Source organism: Oncorhynchus mykiss, chromosome 19 (genome assembly GCF_057628025.1).
Source record: "Oncorhynchus mykiss isolate SJ-2025 chromosome 19, ASM5762802v1, whole genome shotgun sequence".
Taxonomy (NCBI): domain Eukaryota; kingdom Metazoa; phylum Chordata; class Actinopteri; order Salmoniformes; family Salmonidae; genus Oncorhynchus; species Oncorhynchus mykiss.
In genome coordinates, this window is record NC_143040.1 from 54307725 (window position 1) to 54330022 (window position 22298).

General features: G+C 42.0%; 1 protein-coding gene across 1 annotated transcript in view; it reads right to left on the reverse strand.

Moving 5' to 3' along the window:
- Positions 1-22298, reverse strand: part of LOC110497976 (pleckstrin homology domain-containing family G member 3) — a 58954-nt gene that overhangs the window by 16636 nt on the left and 20020 nt on the right. The window contains exons 3-8 of the mRNA XM_090209706.1: positions 6802-7310; positions 4275-4375; positions 895-964; positions 736-782; positions 469-619; positions 101-232 (exon numbers count right to left, since the gene is read on the reverse strand). Coding sequence (XP_090065832.1) covers positions 101-232; positions 469-619; positions 736-782; positions 895-964; positions 4275-4375; positions 6802-7310 — 1010 coding nt within the window. The remainder of the gene's footprint in view (positions 1-100; positions 233-468; positions 620-735; positions 783-894; positions 965-4274; positions 4376-6801; positions 7311-22298) is intronic.

Consider the following 22298-nt stretch of genomic DNA (forward strand, 5'->3'; position numbering starts at 1 on the left):
TAGATACACCTGCATCATTATATAGTGTAACACAATAGTGGTAGGTGGAAAGGGACGGGTCAAATTCCATTCACCTCTCCCTGAGAGTAGCCATACTGACCTGCAGCCTGACAGCGTGCTCGTGTTTCCTCTTCATGTCATTGATGTACCAGGCCACCCCGGTCATGGTGTCAATGGCCTCCTGCACCACCTCATAGCCCTCCTTCTCAGGGTCAAAGTGCTTGGCGATCTCCTGTTAGAGGGAAAACAGCCAGAACATGAGGAATCAAGACCTCTGGAATGAAGTTGAATGTGTTGTTGTATGCTATACAATGCTCTACCATTTCCATCTTACCAGGTTAAAAATGTATTGGCCTCCTGTCAAGGGACCCCACAATCAACCTGCAATTGCAGAAGTACAATTCTACACAGCTTACTTGGACCATCTCTACCCATAGAAAAGGTAGTATGCAGTGAGGACCAGTGTACCTGCAGAAGCAGGTGGTATTTGAGGATCCTCTGGACAGGTTTGAGCAGGTAGGACCCCAGGGGGAGAGAACGCTTGAGGAAGGCCTGGCGATCCCTGAAGAACTTGGCCAGAGTCGTACTCCTCATGCAGTCGGTCAGTGTAGCCACAGAGCTAGAGGGAACACAAGTCAATGCATCGTATTATATGACTTCCATTGTAATTTAAGGTTACAGATTCTTAACATGTCCCCCAAAGGTTCCAGAAAACCTTTACATTCTTCTACTTACTTGGGGTAGTTTGTGCAGTACTGTGTATAGATTTCAAAAGCGTCACTCTATAAAATAGCAAAGGGAGGAAAAACACAAAACCAGATCAATAACACTCCAGCCTGTCCAGCTTCCCGATGATAGGTATCAATTCAGTCTGTGCGAGTGGCCTCCTCTCACTTTGTCTACGAAGCAACTGGCCACAGCAACCGGGTCATTCTCACACATGTCCAGAGACTGCAGCAGCTCACTGTGGAGGAAGACAGACCGACGCAAGACTAGAATAAGGTTTAGGTCGGAGACCACAAGAGAAATTCAGTGTAAACTACATCCAGGTACTATGTTAAGTATGAAAACATGTTTATGTTTTGCATGGCTGAATGCATTTGTTCTGGTTAACCTCATTCTGCCCAAAGACTCAACAGGGTCAGGTTTCCCACAGCAGAGTGGACACAAGGAGAGAGGGGTCACCATGCCAAAACATAAAAAGAGTACAAAACCAACAAAAGTTGTTTTTACATGGTCACACACAAAATCAAACTCTTTCATAACTTACAACACCCTTCAGCTGCATGGGCTGACGAAATAAAGGAACAACATAGCAATATGTCTTTATACTTTTTTTGTTTGAGGTTTATTTTTGCCTTAAGACAAATATTTGCTTTACAAATCATGAACATGTTCCAAGACATGACACCCATTCTTTCATCAAGCCAATATGTGGCCTATAGTGGCAGGGAAACATTGTTTCTGTTTCAGGGGTACAAGAAGATTTCAGTGTGATGACCTTTACAGTGACCTGACCCTGAAACGGGAGCAGTACTATAGCTTTAATAATAGCGTGACTCAGATGCAGTCACTAGTCAGTCATGCACATCTATAAACTGAATGACAAGTCTAGGACCGTCTGAAAACCCTGCGTATGAAAATGAACTGTATTACAGTCTGCTGCGTGAGACATTCATTCTCCAATACAATGACAAATGAGAATGCCATTTCACTTCTCATCTCCTCAGAGGTTCATACAGTTTCTGCTTGAATTAATGTCCTCCATCACCTGGGAAGAGTGCAAGAGTTGCACATGTTTTCAAACCAGTGCTTTAAAAGTATGCTTGGCTCTTGCGGATCAGCTCACCCTGGGCCCTTGCTGCGACTGAGTCGTGCCAATTAGCAGGGTTTAGCCGAGATGATGGAAAGTGTAACGCGGGCAATGGCACGTATCCCCAGGCTGTAGCAGCCATGTCCGGGTCAGACTACATTTTAGTAATCCAGTCTAACTTAATTTACTTTATAAAACAAAAGCAAACTCCCCACTCCAGTGTAACACATTGTATATTGATGCTGTAGTTGAGCCAGAGGGATGCACATGAAAACTCCCCCTGCTTTAGATGTAACAATCACTAATCAAAAGCTCTATTTTAGTAGTCTACACTGGTGGAAATCTCATACAGTTGAAGTCAGAAGTTTACATACACCTTAACCAAATACATTTAAACTCAGTTTTTCACAATTCCTGACATTTAATCTCAGTAAAAATTCCCCGTCTTCGGTCAGTTAGGATCACCACTTTATTTTAAAAATGTGAAATGTCAGAATAAGAGTAGAGAGAATTATTTATTTCAGCCATCACATTCCCAGTGGGTCAGAAGTTTACATACACTCAATTAGTATTTGATAGCATTGCCTTCAAATTGTTTAACTTGGGTCAACCGTTTCGGGTAGCCTTCCACAAACTTCCCACAATGAGTTGTTAATTTTGGCCCATTCCTCCTGACAGCTAGTATAACTGAGTCAGATTTGTAGGCCTCCTTGCTCGCACACGCTTTTTCAGTTCTGCCCACAAATTGTCTATAGGATTGAGGTCAGGGCTTTGTGACGGCCACTTCAATACCTTAAGCCATTTTTCCACAACTTTGGAAGTATGCTTGGGGTCAATGTCCATTTGGAAGATCCATTTGCGACCAAGCTTTAACTTCCTGACTGAGGTCTTGAGATGTTGCTTCAATATATCCACAGAATTTTCCTACCTCATGATGCCATCTATTTTGTGAAGTGCACCAGTCACTCCTGCAGCAAAGCACCCTTACAACCTGATGCTGCCACCCCCGTGCATCACAGTTGGGATGGTGTTCTTCAGCTTGCAAACCTCCCCCTTTTTCCTCCAAACATTACAATGGTCATTATGGCCAAACAGTTCTATTTTTGTTTCATCAGACCAGAGGACATTTCTCCAAAAAGTACGATCTTTGTCCCCATGTGCAGTTGCAAACTGTAGTCTGGCTTTTTATGGCGGTTTTGGAGCAGTGGCTTCTTCCTTGCTGAGTGGCCTTTCAGGTTATGTTGATGCAGGACTCGTTTTACTGTGGATAGATACTTTTGTACCTGTTTCCTCCAACATCTTCACAAGGTCCTTTGCTGTTGTTCTGGGATTGATTTGCACTTTGCGCACCATTGTACGTTCATCTCTAGGAGACAGAACATGTCTCCTTCCTGAGCGGTATGACGGCTGCGTGGTCCCATGATGTTTATACTTGCGTACGATTGTTTGTAAAGATGATTGTGGTACATTCAAGCATTTGGAATTTGCTCCCAAGGATGAACTAGACTTGTGGAGGTCTACAATTTTTTCTGAGGTCTTGGCTGATTTCTTTTGATTTTCCCATGATGTTAAGCAAAGAGGCACTGAGTTTGAAGGTAGGCCTTGAAATACATCCACAGGTACACCTCCAATTGATGTCAATTAGCCTATCAGAAGCTTCTAAAGCCATGACATCATTTTCTGGAATTTTCCAAGCTGTTTAAAGGAACAGTCATCTTAGTGTATGTAAACATCTGACCCACTGGAATTGAGATACAATGAATTATAAGTGAAATTATCTGTCTGGAAAAATGAGTTGTGTCATGCAAAGTAGACGTCCTAACCGACTTGCCAAAACTATAGTTTGTTAACAAGACATTTGTGGAGTGGTTGAAAAACGAGTTTTAATGACTTCAACCTAAGCGTATGCAAACTTCCGACATCAACTGTAAATGCACCAGAACCATTATTTTCAACCATTGGGTTTTTATGGCATTACGCCATCATTGGGAATCATGTGGGAGGAGCCTTACTCTGAGAGGATAAGGATGTTTTATTTTGCATGAGGCTTGGTGAGCATATGCTGCACAACAGCTTCATATCTCCCATCTAAACATCCAAATGGGGGCATAGAGCAGGTGATCGTCCTGATAACGTCTGGAGCAGAGTTGACATATACAGCCATATTGTGATTTGTCTCATTCTTTACTCATCCCAATCTGCTGTGTTGTTCTAGGCCAATCTGCATTTGGTGTTGGTTAGTCAGTCATTTTGTCTTTGTCCTGAAAACAGATTTAGATGGATAAACTCTCCAACACAGCCATACAACAGATGTCCTGCCGGGAAGCCTTTTAATCTTTGTCAAAAGAACATTCCACTAAAAAGGTCAATATGTCTTCTCAACGTCTGCTCAAAAGGTTTGAGTTGTTTTTGTGAAGACTGTCTGTAAAAATAAAACAAAACAATTACATTTGCAGCTTACCTGTTGAACTCATATATGTCCTCTATATTCCCAAACAGGGAAGAAACCTGGTCTGGACGAATGGGAAGGTTGTCCATGTCTATGATGTGAGCCAGGTAATCCTAGAGAAACAATAACACTGGTTATACTGCCCCGACAATCTGCCTAATGAAGAACCATCCTGGAGTGAGTGCTCTGTCTAAAATACAATTTCTGATTATTTGCAGTAGAGGGAGCTTGTGTATAGATAAAGTTGAACATGCTCAAGCGGTTGCCTCCTTGGTGGATTCCGCTTCAATGTTGTTTCAAGTTATTACACATCCTGTTCACAGGCTAAAAAGACCACATAGACTTCATCCTATCTGCTGTCTATTACAACAAAACTGTATGACTCATGATTTGTGTGTTCAAATTTAAGCAGTTCAAATTGTTATTTTAAGGATTTATTACTTGTTACTGTGAGGTCAGTAGCTCTGTAAAAAACAGTCTCAGACCAGCACAGTGTTCTCCTCCCATGACCCCTCTCTCATCAGGCTGCAGGACTACTCTGGGGTAGACAATATCAACTAAAAACATAGGCACACACAAGAAAGTTTTGCATTCCTCTATAGAGTTCCAGAGACTTGTAGAATCTATGCCAAGGTGCATTGAGGCTGTTCTGGTGGCACAACGCCCTATTAAGACACTATGTTGGCATTTCCTTTATTTTGGCAGTTAGCTGTATGTACAGCCTACTATTAGACTGTCAGCTCAAGGTTAGGTCTAGGCTTGTGGTTATGGATGGGTAACCCATAAAGGGTAATGCCCTCTAGGGGATGGGAGGGGAAGAGGCATTTAAAGGGTTGCAATACTTCTGGGCAGTCAAGTGACAGAGATGGCCTAGTGAGAAATGGTTGGGAAGAAGGCTATGGAACCCAGTAAACAGATATTGACCCTCAGAATTTCAGGACATTTGTCGAGGCGGAATTGGAGGTGTGAGTCCACCTGTCACACAGCTGTCTTAGAGCTGAGATTAAGAGGCTTCTGCTTTCATGATATGGTGTGGAGGAGCATGTTCCTGGATAGTTGATGTGTAGAGCAGACACTAACAGTAGCAGGACAAAACCAAACAGATGAATCATCAAATACATCACTGAAGTGACAAATTTAACATCCCTGCTACTGTAACTTTGCACAATAAGATGCTACTGCAGAGCAAGTCATTGAAATGCTGCATTTAGATTGGAGAGGTTGAACTTTTTGGGGGTTGAGAGAATTGTAGATTTTGTTATTGAAAAATGGGCCAGCTTTTTCCCACCTCAACAGCATGTGGGGGAAAAAAACAGTTGCTATTCTCCTATGTTTCTTTAGTTGGCATTGTGATGGCTGTGTTTTTGTTGGCCATTGCCTGCTAGGGCCCGGAGGGCTCCATATCCTAGTTTGGGGTCGCAGTGCAGCAGGCAGCTAGGCAGTGCTCATGGAGAAGTTGGAAGTCCAGTGGAAGTGTGAGTGTCTGGGGAGCAGGACTGTGTCATTACTCTGGCGGATGCTGTAGCGAGGGCTCGGTAAGGGCAGATCTCCCTTCAACACCTAGGGAAGGCGCCAGCAGCCCAGTCAGACACAGAGACTCAGTGAGGAGTGCCCGTAACACACTACCTCTGACCTGTCTGCATCATGCGTTAAAGACATTATAACCTGCACTTAACAGGACGTACGCCACCATACTCCTGTCAGTACTCATCCAAAGAGGATAATTATTCCAACCTGAAGGGTGCAATAGGGGAGGCTGATCAATCTGCACAGTTGGTAGTTGTTTGACTACAAAGGCAGCAGCCATAAGAGACCAGTTGACTTGATTGCAGAGCGGATGAATCAACTCTGTCCCATTTGCCACAACCAGAAGATGAAATCAGTAGCAGCTGTTCAAATCTCTGACCAAGATCATCAGGGGAGAAGTTTCTGCCTTGAGATGATGTGTCCTGGACCTGATTCTGCTTTAGAACTAAATACGTGAAAATATCCCAGTCTCAGCTCTGTATGCTTTCACAGTAATGTAAACATATAGAAAGCATTAACCTACATAAGGAAGCTTAACCACACAACAGCTACTCTATAATTCTAATCTGCTGGTCTTACAGGCTATAATGGTTACATACTATGGAATTTTCCATCTGATATGAGAATGCCATTTGGAAAAGAAATGCAACTGCTATTGTGAGTTACGAAATACACAGGGAACATTTGTCTGAGCCACATCTTTAAAAAAAAAACTGGAAATCAAACTAGATCCTGGTAAAACAATCAACCCTAGAATATTTTATAGGTACCAGAGACACGTGGCTTCAAAGGCCAGCAGTCACTTGGAATATTGAGAACCTAAACCCATGAAGCCCATTCCTTTGTCTCATTACTGGCCAACTCCAATAAAATCACCTCTATATAAGGAGGTACAGATATTAAGTCATAACTACATACCATTCCAAAAGAAACACTGAAATTACCTATTAAATTACACTAATCACGTCCTAATAACCAGAACTGATTGGATGTAACCCTCAAGGCGACTCACCTCCACGATGCTGCGAAGGTCCCTGACATACATGCGCTCCGTCTCAATTATCTCCATGACTACATGGTCCACGTAGCTGAGCTTAGGGTTGGGCGCCATGGCTTCAGTAGCAAAGGGTGAGGTATGGGTCTGAGGTGCATTAGTCCTCCTGTTGGTGGTGGCGTTGTTGTTGCACTGGGACCTGGTCTGACTGTGGTTCAGCCACTGGTCTCTGGTCCCCCCCTGGCTGAGGCCCTGCGTCTTGATCTGTGGCTGCTCCCTGGCTCCCTCTGCAGGGCTGAGCTCCAGGTCAATGTCCGCTCCACTGGGGGGAGGTGGTGTGGAGGGGAGGACTGAGGTACTGCCGTAGAGGCTGTGGCTGTCCTGGGAGGAGACTGAGGACAGAGTGGACACCAGGCTCACTGGACGCTCAGCCTCTCCCTCTGAGGGGTCAGCACAGAGCCGGCTGTAGCCGTCTTGTCGCTCATGGCCACCACTGATGGAGAGGGCAGAGTACAACCGAGGAGATTCTGATAGAGAGAGGAGAGAGTGAGAATGAGAATTGAGTCTCAGGAAACATGGGCAGAAACAGATTGTTAAAATTGGCACATTCCACTACATTTTAGATCCATTTAATCAAATTCTGTAGTCAGATGATATGACAGTATGAACCCAGTGTTCAGCGTCCCAGCCTGAGGAAGAGTGCTCTACTGCAAAAGGGTCTTTCTCAAATCCTACAGACATGCCCCAATTGCAGCGTTCCACATTCTCTGGAAAACCCAGCCATTTCCTCCAACCATCTTACTGGTACTGGCGAAGTCTTGGAAAAACAGAAGGAAAACTGTGGGGGAGACAGGTTGGGAGAAGAGAGGGGAGTCGGAACCAGAGTCCTGTTTATACATCTAATTTATTGAGCTACTTTTCAAATCAAGAGAAATTGATTCCATATTCAGTTTCACATCCTTCCTGCCCAGACGGGGAATGTTCCAAATATATGAAGTCACAGAAAGTATTGTACTGAAGGTCAAAGGTCAAACCCATTTTGCATTATTAAAAAAATACATATTCTTGCCAATAAACTGCACTTTCGAGTACAAATCCCTTAATTGGCCACAGCAGTGACTAAGCCAGGTCAGGGATATTGCCAAGTGAGAACAGAGAGTTTGAGAGATGGCGGTGGTAGACATTTCATGGAGCACTCTTTGAAATTGTTTCCAACTACAGCAGTGTTGACACATTCTTAATGAAATCAATAAGGCAGTCATAAAATGTGCGTCGTTAGCAGACATCCCACAGCTAATAACATGGACCTGTCACTATGCAGCTTGGCCAGTTGGCCATTTGACTGGACTTGGAAAGCGGGACAGAAATGTGATCTGTCAGCAATGACTTCAGAAGAACTGAGGCCCTTTCTATATAGTAAAGAATCACAATAGTGATTAGGTATAATGAATGTAAAACAAAAATGATTAGAAATTGTAGATGAAAGTGTCAACAGATACAGGAAACAAAACAAGTGTCTCTCCCTCTACAGACTTATAGACAGGATGATGTCAGTGATCTCAGTCTGGGCTACAATCCAGCCTCTACAATCCACTGTAGAGCTCGTCTGCAACAACACCAGACTCACGCATGTCAAGTCAGAGGAAGCAAGGGTTGAGCCTGCAAGTCAAGGTTGACCTTGACCACTTCTTAAAAGCTGTTTAAAGTAGTTCCAAAACCATGTAATAGTACTACTTACAGGGAGTAATAGCACAGTAGGCCGTTGGTCTCTGCTGTAGTATCTGCTTAGACAGAAGCTCCTCCTTTCCCCATTTACTTTTGGCTGTGAAAATTACTACCTCGCCTGTTCTGAGCGCCAACCGCCAAGGCCTCCCACTCCCTTCCTAGAACCGCTGTGCTGACGTCAATGCCCAGCCATTGGGAGGTGATACTGGGGGAGTAAGGACAGTCCAAACATACACCCTAATCTTCCGGTCTCCTAACAAACCCTAATGAAGTCTCAAAGGCGCTCAGTGGAGAGCAAATGATATAACCTGATCTAGGCTAATAAAATTGTAATATGGTTTTTACAGAATTCTGAAATAAATGGTGTGACTCACTCAACATTAGGATCACCACCATCAGGACAAGTAATGGCAGTGAGATTGGTCCTGATCCAAATGCTGTACTGGATGGGTAAGGCAGGAAACATAACTCATGAAGGCCTAAGGCACTAGCACCCAGACCAGACATGATATGAGACAAAAACAGCAATCGTAAACCAACTCTAGTGCAACTTCCCCACCCCCTTTCCTTACTCCGATTACCCACTGAAGAGAAAGTACTCTTTGCCTGATACCACACTCCATTGGTTTGAGATCCTCTGTACGATTTTGTCCACACACATGGAGTGGCTTTGCTAGATTACTTGCAAATTGTTAGGTTACTTGTTAGATATTACTGCATGGTCGGAACTAGAAGCACAAGCATTTTGCTACACTCACATTAACAACTGCTAACCATGTGTATGTGACTAATAAATTTTGATTTGATGTAGCAGGCAATGCTAAGGAATGCAAATTAAATGCCCTGGGCCAGGTTTCCCGAAAGCTTCTTAAGGCTAAGTTCATTGTTAGAACCTTCGTGGGAGCGTTTCTTTGGGGAAAATCATCCTTATTAACGTTGCACTTGAAAATGGTCATAATCTAACACCTGCCTCAGACCAAGTGCATCGTTAGACGCTTTTCTGCCCTCCCGTGTCACTTTATACACAGAAGCTTTCAGCTAAACATTGATAAACCATGTAATTCTGTCTCTGCGACCACCGATAACGTCAGAACAAAGCGGACTACAAAGTTGTCAATGTCTTAGCAATTGAAGCAAAACAAGCAACATATAAAAATATGCTTAAAATGAAAACTGAGATGATTCCATTAAAATAAAACAGTACGCTATAGGCCTATTTCAAGCCGTAAAATACATTTCCTGTTCAATCAATTGAGTTCTATTTGGCTATTTGTAGGCTATTGTCTAATGTCTCAACATGTGTGTAGCCTAACGTGCAAAATTGGTGATTTTGTGAATTTTTATTGGTTTAAGCAGCCGTAGGTGGTAATATCTCTATAGGAGCTGATCTGTTGTCAGTATTGTGAAATAATTAACTGTTAAGGAAAGATTTGAATGGAGAAAGCTGATCTGTTTTTGATCCTTTTCTTATCAACATCCTCCAACAACGCACTTAGCGACAATTCGCTTTTCGTGGTGTTTTGGGAAATGCATGTTACATCTTCGCGGTTGCAGGAAAGATGCATCGTTAAAACACCGGTAAGCCTAAATTCCATCACTATCGGGAAACTACTGTAGGCCTAGGTAAACATGTGGCACTGGCAATAAGGTTAGCACAAAGTTAGCTAGCCTACTGTGATGCAGGGCAGAGTTTCCATTGGGCCTCTGTGGACAAGGAAGTCAGACGCAGGATAAGCAGAGAGGAAAGTACACATCTCTGGTACGTCAGTCATCTACCATGACGGACAAAATAGCAAAACAGAAAAGATCTAGACCTACTTTATATCCACAATATTATTCAATCCGAGTGACAGCAACACAATCAAAACGCAAACCCTCCAGTTTTAGCTCAGTCACATACTAAAAGGTTTGGTGAAATTGTTTTAGTCCTATGTCAAGCTCTTTTTGCGGCTGCCATGTCATTACAATCATTAACCCAGCCAAACAGAAGTATTATCCAAGTCAAGGTTACAAAGACCATAGTATTTGTTGTACATTTTAGCCTACACGGCAACTTCAATAACAGTGTTACAAATTATATTTTCTGTTTCAAATAGTTACAGTATGACAATGGAATAGGTTAAAAATAAGTCACATTCTAAAGTAAGGTACATGCTCAGGGATTACATCAGGTCAACTGCTAATGTCTGAACACAGTACTATGGGCTGTTTCATTAATCACATTGTTTAGGAAGAATAGCTGGGATTCCTGCTGTATTCATTCTGAACCCTTAATTGTAATTCTTTGAATTCCTGGTCCCTGCTGCCTGTTAAACTTCACAGACAATGTAAATTCCACAAGCATGACTACTTCTGTTAGTTCACAGCCCTCCGGCCCCCTGGGCAGCTGTAGATCACCTTAGATTATACTGTTGAACAATGTTCTTCAATGTGAATGGGACCTGCATGTTTTGGGCCACTTTGAACAGACAGTGTCAGAAAATTAAACAAATGAGAACTCCAGGTCCATGGGACTTCCCTTGAGCCAAGCCAGGTCTAGTTGGAAAAACAGCTCAGGTAATTAACAGAGAGTACATCATCCCCTGGCTTTGAGCAATAGTATAGTATTTCCACAGCCTGAGATAAAGGAAGCCAAGACATTCTAAAGGGTTGCTGAGTAATCAGACAGTTTAGAACAGATGTAATCTACAGACATTTACAATTCAGCCATAATTATTTTGAAGTTGACAACATAAAACTGATATTACCCGGTCTGCCTATGATGACATGATTGATGTGAACTACATACGGTACAGAACCAAATAAGGTACTGTTGATGTAAAGGATATTTCATGATCAGAAAACACCGTCTTCTCCACAACGACCATGATGTCCATCTCAGACAGCCTACTGGAATAAGTGACGTCAAATCAAAGTTTATTGGTCGCGTACACAGATGTTATCGCAAGTGCAGCAAAATGCTTGTTTCTAGCTCCAACAGAGCAATAATACCTAGCAATACAGAAAATCCCAAACTATCAGAACGAGCAATGTGGCAATCTGGCACACACACACTTTCTAATTTAGCACACACTTATCCAGAGCGACTTACATTAGTGAGTTTTTGTACTGGACCCCCATGGGAATTGAACCCACAACCCTGGCATTGCAAGTGACATGCTCTACCAACTGAGTGACAAGGGACCAGGTGAAAGCTATGATCCCTTATTGAGGTCACTTGTTAAATCCACTTAAAATCAGTGGATGGAGACCGGTTAAAAATGATTTTTAAGCCTTGGAGACATGGATTGTGTATGCGTGCCATTCAGAAGGTGAATGGGCAAGACAAAAGATTTAAGCTTCTTTGAACGGGACATGGTAGTAGATATGGACTGTGACAGTCAAAATTGTGTCAGCCGGTGATTGTCAAGCAAATAACTGCCAGTCTCACAGTAATTTACCATTAGAAAATGTAGTCCATTTCAGAACAGAATAGCATACTCTTTGTCCTTATGTTAGGCCTTGATCTGTCCTACACTAATTAATTTAGCAGACAAGATTTGCTTAGAATTTCATGGCAATATTTTATAGTATGAAGAATACAATTGAACATACAGTTGAAGTCAGAAGTTTACATACACCTTAGCCAAATATATTTAAAACTCAGTTTCACAATTACTGACATTTTAATACTAGTAAAAAATTGCCGTCTTCGGTCAGTTAGGATCACCACTTTATTTTAAGAATGTGAAATGTCAGAATAAGAGTAGAGAGAATGATTTAATACAGCTTTTATTTCAGCCATCACATTCCCAGTGGGTCAGAAGTTAACATACTCTCAATTAGTATTTGGTAGCATTACCTTTAAACTGTTTAACTTGAGTCAAACATTTTGGGTAGCTTTCCACAAACTTCCCACAATGAGTTTGGTGAATTTTGGCCCATTCCTCCTGACAGAGCTGGTGTAACCGAGTCAGGTTTGTAGGCCTCCTTGCTCACAGGCACTTTTTCAGTTCTGCCCACACATTGTCTATAGGATTGAGGTCAGGACTTTGTAGTCCTTAAGCCATTTTTCCACAACTTTGGAAGTATGCTTGGGGTCAATGTCCATTTGGAAGACCCATTTGCGACCAAGCTTCAACTTCCTGACTGATGTCTTGAGATGTTAATGTTAATGTTGTTAATAATTTATATATACACACACACACAATCATTTATCCCTCATGATGCTATCTATTTTGTGAAGTGCACCAGTCCCGCACAACATGATGCTGCCACACCCGTGCTTCATGGTTGGGATGGCGTTCTTCGGCTTGCAAGCCTCACCCTTTTTCCTCCAAACATAATGTTGGTCATTATGGTTCTATTTTTGTGTCATCAGACCAGAGGACATTTCTCCAAAAAGTACAATATTTGTGTATGTAAACTTCCGACCCACTGGAATTGTGATAGTGAATAAAAAGTGAAATAATCTGTCTGTAAATAAATGGTTGGAAAAATGACGTGTCAATCACAAAGTAGATGTCCTAACCGACTTGACAAAACTACAGTGGGGCAAAAAGGTATTTAGTCAGCCACCAATTGTGCAAGTTCTCCCACTTAAAAAGATGAGGCCTGTAATTTTCATCATAGGTACACTTCAACTATAGCAGACAAAATAAGGGAAAAAAATCCAGAAAATCACATTGTGGGATTTTTAATGAATTTATTTGCAAATTATGGTGGAAAATAAGTATTTGGTCAATAACAAAAGTTTATCTCAATGCTTTGTTGGCAATGACAGAGGTCAAACGTTTTCTGTAAGTCTTCACAAGGTTTTCACAAGTGACCTCAATAATACTTTCTTGCACCACTGTATAAGAAATGTGGAGTTTTTGAAAAACAAGTTTTAATGACTCCAACCTAAGTGTATGTAAACTTCCGACTGTAGCTGAATGAAATGGAAAGGACATTTTCTCCAACCAATTTGAGGGAGTGCGCAAATACGGCTATTCTGTGTTGAGAGGTTAACAAAACAAAAAAACAGGTACTCCCATGCGCTTAATTTAGTATTATTTGTGACTTTAGTTGTGATACAAATCTAAACATATAGCACAACATTTGTAATACATTCTAAGGCCGCATGATGCGACAAATGATTTGAAAAAAGTTAAATGAAACGCACAAGCTCTGCATAGAATATTTCAGAAGTCTCTCCTTCATAATTTGACAAGCACTTGATAATGCCTTAAATCTTTGTGCCCTTGGCCTGAAAATAAATCATTATAATCCCATTCTCCTGGCTGAGTGCCAAAGCACCACTCACCCAAATGGCTCAGTCGCACTGCTCTCTGTCAAGTGATCGGGTATTTTCTCACAGGCTACAAGTGAAGACAGACAACGGGGACGAAACTGTCTAACGAACAGCAAAAGCACTAACCTATGTCAATCTACTATCCCCCATAGTACCAAAATTGACCTATTCGATTCTGTCAGAGAAATAAACATTCAGTTGTGGGATGCGATAGATCCCAAATTAATACAACCACTAGCATCAAAAAACGTGTTTTAAGCAATGAGCCTACCGCAACAGATGAGGTTTATCAACATTTTAAACTAAACCATGTTACTTTCTTCACATTATATGGAATGCGCACACTGCAGTAGGCTATAAGCCGGAATGTCCATTAGCAGGAAAACACAATTGTCAAAAGTGACCACAAACGTGATTATGCATGTAATGCTTTTATTATAAAGGTGGATTTTTAATGGTGAAAATGAGCTTCCCCAAACTTGAAAACTCAAGCGCTGGGTATGTATGCATGCCAGTTAGACTAAATCCATTGTAAAGCGAATTAATGTGCATCATTCACAAGGGATAGACTAATATTGTCACCAATCACACTATTCTCGATTTAAATCGTCTTTACAAATACTAAAGAATTAAGTGCATAGTCTATAGAAATGTTGCGCAACATGAGCTCTCATGAAGTGCTTGATTAGATTTTCAATTACATTTGCACTGATGTCAGACCGATTAGAGGGACAATAGAGTGCAAGTACCAGGCAGTTAGCAAGTTTGGTAGGCTACTAATGACCATCAGCAGCATCAGAGCTTGGAGAAGCCTAATTACCGTGACTAAACAGTCACGTGGAATTTGACTGCAATCAGCACTTGTGTCCTCCGGGGAGGGGGCGTTAATACTGTCACCGTAACAGCCATAGTAGTAGGTGCAATAATCGTCCACCACCCAAAGGACATCCAGCCAACTTGACAACTGTTGGAAGCATTGGCATAAACATGGGCCAGCATCCCTGTGGAACGCTTTAGACACCTTGTAAAGTCCATGCCCTGACTAATTGAGACTGTTGAGGGCAACAATATTAGAAAGGCTTTCCATACACACCAAGTGAACAGTCTATTGGGTACACCACTACATTCATGGAAATGGTTAGCTCCTACAGACAGTGAGTCACGTGGCTGTGGCTTGCTATATAAAGAAGCAGCCAGACAGGTATCAATACATTCAGTTATGGTTCAATTTAATGTTAGAATGGGCAAAAAGAGTGACCTAAGCAACTGAGCGTGGTATGATCGGTGCCAGGCAAACTGGTTCCAGTATCTCTGAAACGGCCGGCCTCCTGGGCTTTACACACACAACAGCGTCTAGGGTTTACAGAGAAGGGTGAAACATTTTTTTTAAATGCAGTCAGCAGCAGTCCTGTTGATGAGAGGGAAGGAGAATGACAAGAATCATGCAAACTAACAGGCGGGCAACAAAACAGGCAATTAACGGCACAGTGGTGTGCAGAACGGCATCAGTTGTGTAAAGTACTTAAGTAAAAATACTACTTTAGTATCTGTACTTTACAATTTACATTTTTGAAAGAAAATAAATGTACTTTTTACTTCATACATTTTCCCTGACACCCAAAAGTACTTGTTACATTTTGACAGGAAAATGGTCAAATTCACACACTTATCAAGAGAACATCCCTGGTCATCCCTATTGTCTCTGATCTGGAGGACTCACTAAACACAAATGCTTTGTTTGTAAATTATGTCTGAGTGTTGGAGTGTGCCCCTGGCTATCGCTCAATAAAAATTAAAATTGTGCCGTCTGGTTCTCTTAATATAAGGAATTTGAAATGGCTTATACTTTGATACTTAAGTATATTTTAAACCAAATACTTTTACTCAAGTAGAATTTTACTGGGTGACTTTCACTTGAGTAATTTCCTATTAAAGGCATCATTACCTTTACTCAAGTAAAATACTTGAGTAAAAGTATTGCTTGGAAAACACAACTTGTTCGTCCTTGTCACAAATGGGCTATTGCAGCAGACGACCACACCTGGTTCCACTCCGAACAGCTAAAAACAAGAAGTGGCTCCAATGGGCACGCGATCACCATTGGACAGTTGAGTGGAAAAACGTAGCCCAGTCCGATGAATCGCAGTTGGTGTTGAGTCATGCGGACTTAGGAATTGGCGTAAGCAGCATGAGTCCATGGCCACATCCTACCTGGTGTCAACGGTACAGGTGGTGGTATAATGTGGTGTGGGGAATGTTTTCCTGGCACATGTTAGGTCCGTTGATAAATTGAGCAACGTTTCCCTGACCCTAAGAATTCAGGTGGTTCTGTAAACAAAGGTGTCTGACCCGGTACTAGATGGGTGTACCCAGTGGCGATTTTAGCATGTAAATCTTGGTGGGGCAACAAATAAAATGTGGCTGGCAGCAAAACAGTTAATTCAGCCTAATTTACTACCTTTCGAAAAAAAAAAAATATATATATATAGTTGACTTGCTTAAACAAATGTGGTTCCTACTGACAATTGAGATGTAGGGACTATGGCATATGGGGACGACAAGCAGATAAGAGGCAATCCATAATTTCAAATAAGACATTCATGAGCGAGCTAGGACAGACAGTTATATTGACTATTTGTTCTCCACTTTTGAAATGTACAGTAACAGAATTCAGAACATGGGCCGTTCTTAGTGTTCTCTCTATACACCAAGTCAGAACCGTAAGATAAATAAAAGCATATAAGCAGACAATGAAAGCTCGTACAATATTTGAGGATTACATTTCCCATAAACAGGTTATTGGCTACATGTGAACCACCAAGTCTGAACATTAGCTGAAATTAAGAGGTGAAAAAATACCAAATTATTTGGGTGAGGCACATGGGCTACTGACAGTTTACTACACAACATAAACTTAGTATTACTTTCTTAGATACAGTATACATATCTCCCTAGCATATTACATAATTTATGCAGCAGCATACAAAACATTTTTGGACTCGCCTTGTGCTGTGCTCACTTGAAATGGAAGGAGGCGCGGAGGTCCTTGTGGGCAAATTGTCAAACTTTCATCAGTCTGGCATTCTCTGGATTTATGGTACTTTCAAGACAAGAGGTTGACAGGTTGAATCATGGCCAGTGATCTTCGGTGCTCTAGAAAGAGGCCGAGTTCCGAATGTACAATTCCGAGTTGGAAGAAAGTTCAAAACATATTTTCCCCAGTTGTAGCTTGTTTTTTTCGAGTTCCCGGTTGTCTTGAACTCACTAAAGTCAGATTTTGCAGTTCCGCGTTACCAGTTGTTTTGAGTGCGGCACAAATCATGCTTCATTGACAGCATGGCGAATGAGCCTTAATCTTAGACTTGGGACCACACAGCCACTCTACTGAATAGCAGGCTAATGATTGTTTGCAATAACCACTTATTGTTGAATTTGCGATTTAAATTTGCGATTTATGTCCAATGGCCGATGAGCACCGATACGTTTGATCTACAATTTCTCTTATGACAAGGATTAAAAATGACTTGCCAGTAGATTGTCGACATGATTTATGATGATTGCTAGCTAAGATATTCAATGTATGATGTTGACATGATCAGTTCCATAAAAGCTACTTTACAAATGTGATTTAGCGTCATTTATCTGTAGCCAATGACCTTGAGCCTTCTTGGATGGGCACCTCTGAATGTAATATGGAGCACCAAAGAGGCTAGAATTTGAGCTCTACCCTTAGACTTGGCGGTGAAGTAGTGTCCCCATGAGTGAGAACACTGAGCCAATCACAGCGCAACGCTCTGTATTTTCTGCTGGCTTGCCCCACCACCATAGAAAGCACTGAGCTAGGCTGAAACACCTGCATTTTGGAGCTGCCTTAAGAAAACAAAAAAGACACTGGTTTGTATGCGGCTTTAACTCAATGATATATATTTTAAACATTAAAAACATTGTTTGCAAACTGATGAGACATGTATTAATGCAAAAATAACATGCAAAAACAGGAAAGCCCCGCCCCCCCCACAAATATACACAATAGTGAAGACATCAAAACTATGAAATAAACATATGGAATCATGTAGTAACCAAAAAATAAGTCTTAAAATATATTTTGATGTTTTTAAGACAATTCAAAGTAGCCACCTTTTTTTTGTCTTGATGAAAGCTTTGCACACCGTTGGCACTCTCAACCAGCGTCACCTGGAATACTTCACAGACTCTGCGTCACAAAGATAAATTTGGACTCATCAGACCAAAAGGACAGATTTCCACCAGTCTAATGTCCATTGTTAGTGTTTCTTGGCCCAAGCAAGTCTCTTCTTATTATTGGTGGCCTTTAGTAGTGGTTTCTTTGCAGCAATTCAACCATGAAGGCCCGATTCATGCGGCCTATCTGAACAGTTGATGTTGAGATGTGTCTGTTACTAGAATTCAAAATAATTTATTTGGGCTGCAATTTCTGAGGCTGGTAACTCTAATGAACTTATACTCTGCAGCAGAGGTAACTCTGGGTCTTCCTTTCTTGTGGCAGTCCTCATGAGAGCCAGTTTCATCATAGCGTTTGACGGTTTTTGCAAGTGCACTTCAAGAAAACTTGAAAATTCTTGAAATGTTCCAGATTGACTGACATTCATGTCTTAAAGTAAAGGACTGTCGTTTCTTTGCTTATTTGAGTTGTTCTCAACATAATATGGATTTGGTCTTTTACCAAATAGGGACATCTTCTGTATACCAATCATACCTTGTCACAACACAACTGATTGGCTCAAAACGCATAGTGTGTGCGGAATTCCTGATCGAAATTCCGCACACCTGTAAACTGAAACACTTTCCAGGTGACTACCTCATGAAGCTGGTTGAGAGAATGCCAAGAGTGTGCAAAGCTGTCATCAAGGCTAAGGGTGGCTACTTTGAAGAATCTCTTTGTTACTACATGACTCCATATGTTCCATTTCATATTTGATGTTTTTACTATTATTCTACAATGTAGAAAATAGTACAAATAAAGAACCCTTGAATGAGTAGGTGTCCAAATTGATTGGTACCACCCACACACAAACAGTGTATAGACAGTAGATGACTACAAAAAAGGCATGTACATCAGTAGTTATATAGGATGAGCCATGCATGACTAGAAAACAGTATATACACACAAACAGGGGGTAAAACAGTATGCAAACATTAAAATTACCAGTGTTCAATGGCTCTGTACATAGGGCAGCAGTCTAAGGTGTAGAGTAGAGTACCGTGTGGCAACAGGCTAGTAACAGTGATTAAAGTTCAGGCAGGGTACTGGGCGGAGGCCAGCTAGTCGTGACTGTTAAACAGCTTCCATCTCCAGGCCATCAGACTCTTAGACTCTCGGTCCCAGCTTTGATCAACAGGTCGTGGCTCGGATGGCTGAGGTACTTGATCATCGTAGCCTTCCTGTAACACTGGGTCGGGTAGATGTCCTTAGAAGGCAGGTAGTGTGCCCCCGGTGATGCGTTAGGCTGACTGCACCACCAGAGAGCCCTGTGGTTGCAGACGTACCAGGCAGTAATACAGCCCACACAGGATGCTCTCAGTGGACGCATCTGTAGAAGTTTGTGAGGGTCTTAGGGGCCAAGCCAAACCTTTTCAGCCTCCTGAGGTTGAAGAGGTGGTGCTCTTGAGCCTTCACCACAATCTGTGTGACGGGACCATTTCAGGTAGTCAGTGATTTGCATGCAGAGGAACTTGAAGCTTTTGACACACCCACTGCAGCCCCGACGATGTGGACGTGTGCTCTCTACTGTAGTCTACGATCAGCTCCTGTGTTTTGTTGACGTTGAGGGAGAGGTTTTTCTGGCGCCACTCCACCAGGGCTCTCACCTCCTCCCTGTAGGCAGTCTTGTCATTGTTGGTAATCAGGCCTACCCCTTGTATATTCAGCAACTAGATGATTGAGTTTGAGACGTGTGTGTGGCCACACATTCATGGGTGAACAGGGAGTACAGGAGGGGGCTGAGCATTCACCCGTGGAGCCACCATGTTGGGAATCAGCATGGTGGAGGAATTGCTGCCTACATTCACCACTTGGGGTTGGCCCGTCAGGAAGTCCAGGACCCAGTTGCACAGGGAGGGGTTCACACCCAGGTCCCTGAGCTTAGTGGTGAGCTCGGAGGGCACTATGGTGTTGAAGGCTGAGTTGTAATCCATGAACAGCATTCTTACATAGGTATTTCTCTTGTCCAGGTGGGATAGAGCGGTGTGCAGTGCAATGGCGATTGAGTCATCTGTGAAGGCAGTATGTGAATTGTAGTAGTCTATGGTGTCAGGTAAGGTGGATGTGATATTGTCCTTCACTATCCTCTCAAAGCACAGCATGATGACAGAAGTGAGTGCTATGGGGCAATAGCCAAGGTAACTGAACTAAATTACTTTCTTGGGTACAGGAACAATGGTGGACATCTTGAAGTGAGGCCAGACATATGGAGACATTGAATATATCCGTAAAAAATATTTAAAATTTTTTTTTTTTTTAAATAAATAAAAAAAACACTCCACCCCGCTGGTCTGCACAAGCTCCTAGGACGCGGGTTGGTATGCCGTCTGGGCCGGCAGCCTTGCGAGGGTTAACTCACTTAAATGACTTGTTGGCCACGGAGAACCAGGGAGTACACAGTCCTCGTGAGTGGCGGGGGCCTGCGTCAGCAGCTCAATGTAATTTTCCTCTAAGTGGTCGAAGGTGTTTAGCTCGTCCGGGAGCGAGGAGTCTGTTCACGACATGACTGGCTTTCCCTTAGTAATCAGTGATTGTCTGGGAGTCCTTGACACATACCTCTCAAATCCTTGTCCCTGTACTGTCATTTTTCCACCATTGCCTTATAGGTCATAGCTGGTCTGTTTGTACACATCCATGTTCCCAGTCACCTTGCCATGGTTAAATGTGGTGGTTCCCACTTTGTTTTGCACAAAAGCTCACATCTATCGACCGCTTTTGGTTTGGATAAGTTCTGAAATCATAACAGTGGGAACATCCTGATGAACCCAGTCACCAAGTCAGTGTATACGTCAATACTATTCTCAGGCGACCTGGAACATTTCCCAGTCCATGTGATCAAAACAATATTGTGAAGACATCCCCAACTGGACCTTTTCCTGACAACATGACATTTGTGTGGTCAATGAGTGGCAAATCAAAGACAAATAATCTTTCGCATTTCCCCACCATTGTCTCGTGTTCTCTATGATACATCTCTTCATCAGGAAGCTATATCCTTTTTCCAACATCAACTTTCCTTCATAAGACAGAATATGACAAGCAAGCCACAGAATTGTGTAACTTGTCAGTTGCAAAGCATTGAGAGATGTTGCGAGATTGACATGTTCAGGTGGGGGGGTATGCAAACCAACCTGCCCTGGCTTCCATGTTCATATGTAAATTTGACACTGGACAAAGGGTTGTTGTTTTTGTCCTAGGAAATATTTATGGCCCAGTCAAAGCAGTTGCTATGGACAGACTCAGTGCTTAACAGGTTCTGTCTAACGCAACACATCCTGATTTCAATAGGAGGAACTGACTACATGAGCTAAGGAATCCAAACCAAGTTGAAAATAATAGTAAAACATAACAGCAAAGGATCTAAATCCATCCATAGAGATGTTGAAAATCCAGCAACAAATCAAATGTGTTGAAAGGTTGGTAATACCATACATGAAAACTACACCTTGGAATAAATACTCCAGTAAGAAAACTTATTTTCTTCAATCTCACCCATACCTTTAACAAGAGTGCAGTGATGAACATGGTCTTCACCACCCGGGTGCTCACTATGACGAAGGTGAAAAATTCCAGATATTCTCTTGGGTCTGAGAAATCCTTCCCTTGGGATGTACTGTACGTATAAACCTTCTCAACTACAATCTACGAACCCACAGTAGAGTTTAAGAAACTCCGATTTTTTTTAGATGCATGCCAGCAAAGTCACTACACAACACATTAATTGCACTATAACAATGACAAATGGTGCCCACAAACTGTTAGGGCCTAAATAAAGCTGTCCCAACAGCAGAGCTTCCTTTCCAGCACCATTGAGTGAGTCCTTACCACTGCTAGGCTTGACTATCAGCAGAGCCTTGCTGGCAGCAAAACAGTTAATTCAACCTCATTTACTGGCTAAAAAAATAAAATATACATTGCTGATATGACTGACTTGCTTAAATAAAATGTGGATTCTACTGACAATTGAGAGGTACAAACTATGGCATAAGGGGACGACGAGTGGATAAAATATCCGTAATTTCAAATTAAGAACAACCTAGGATGAACATAGACAATATAACTATGTTAAGCACTTTTGAAATGTACCGCAACAGAATTCAGAACATGGGCCGTTCTTACAGAGTTCTCTCTGTACACCAAGTCAGAACCGTAGGATAAATAAAGCGGGCATATAAGCACACAATGAAAGCTCTTACAATAGTCAATGATTACATTTCCCTAAAACAGGCTAGGCTGTGCCCTACCAAGTCAGAACAGTAGGCTAAATTATGAGGGGGA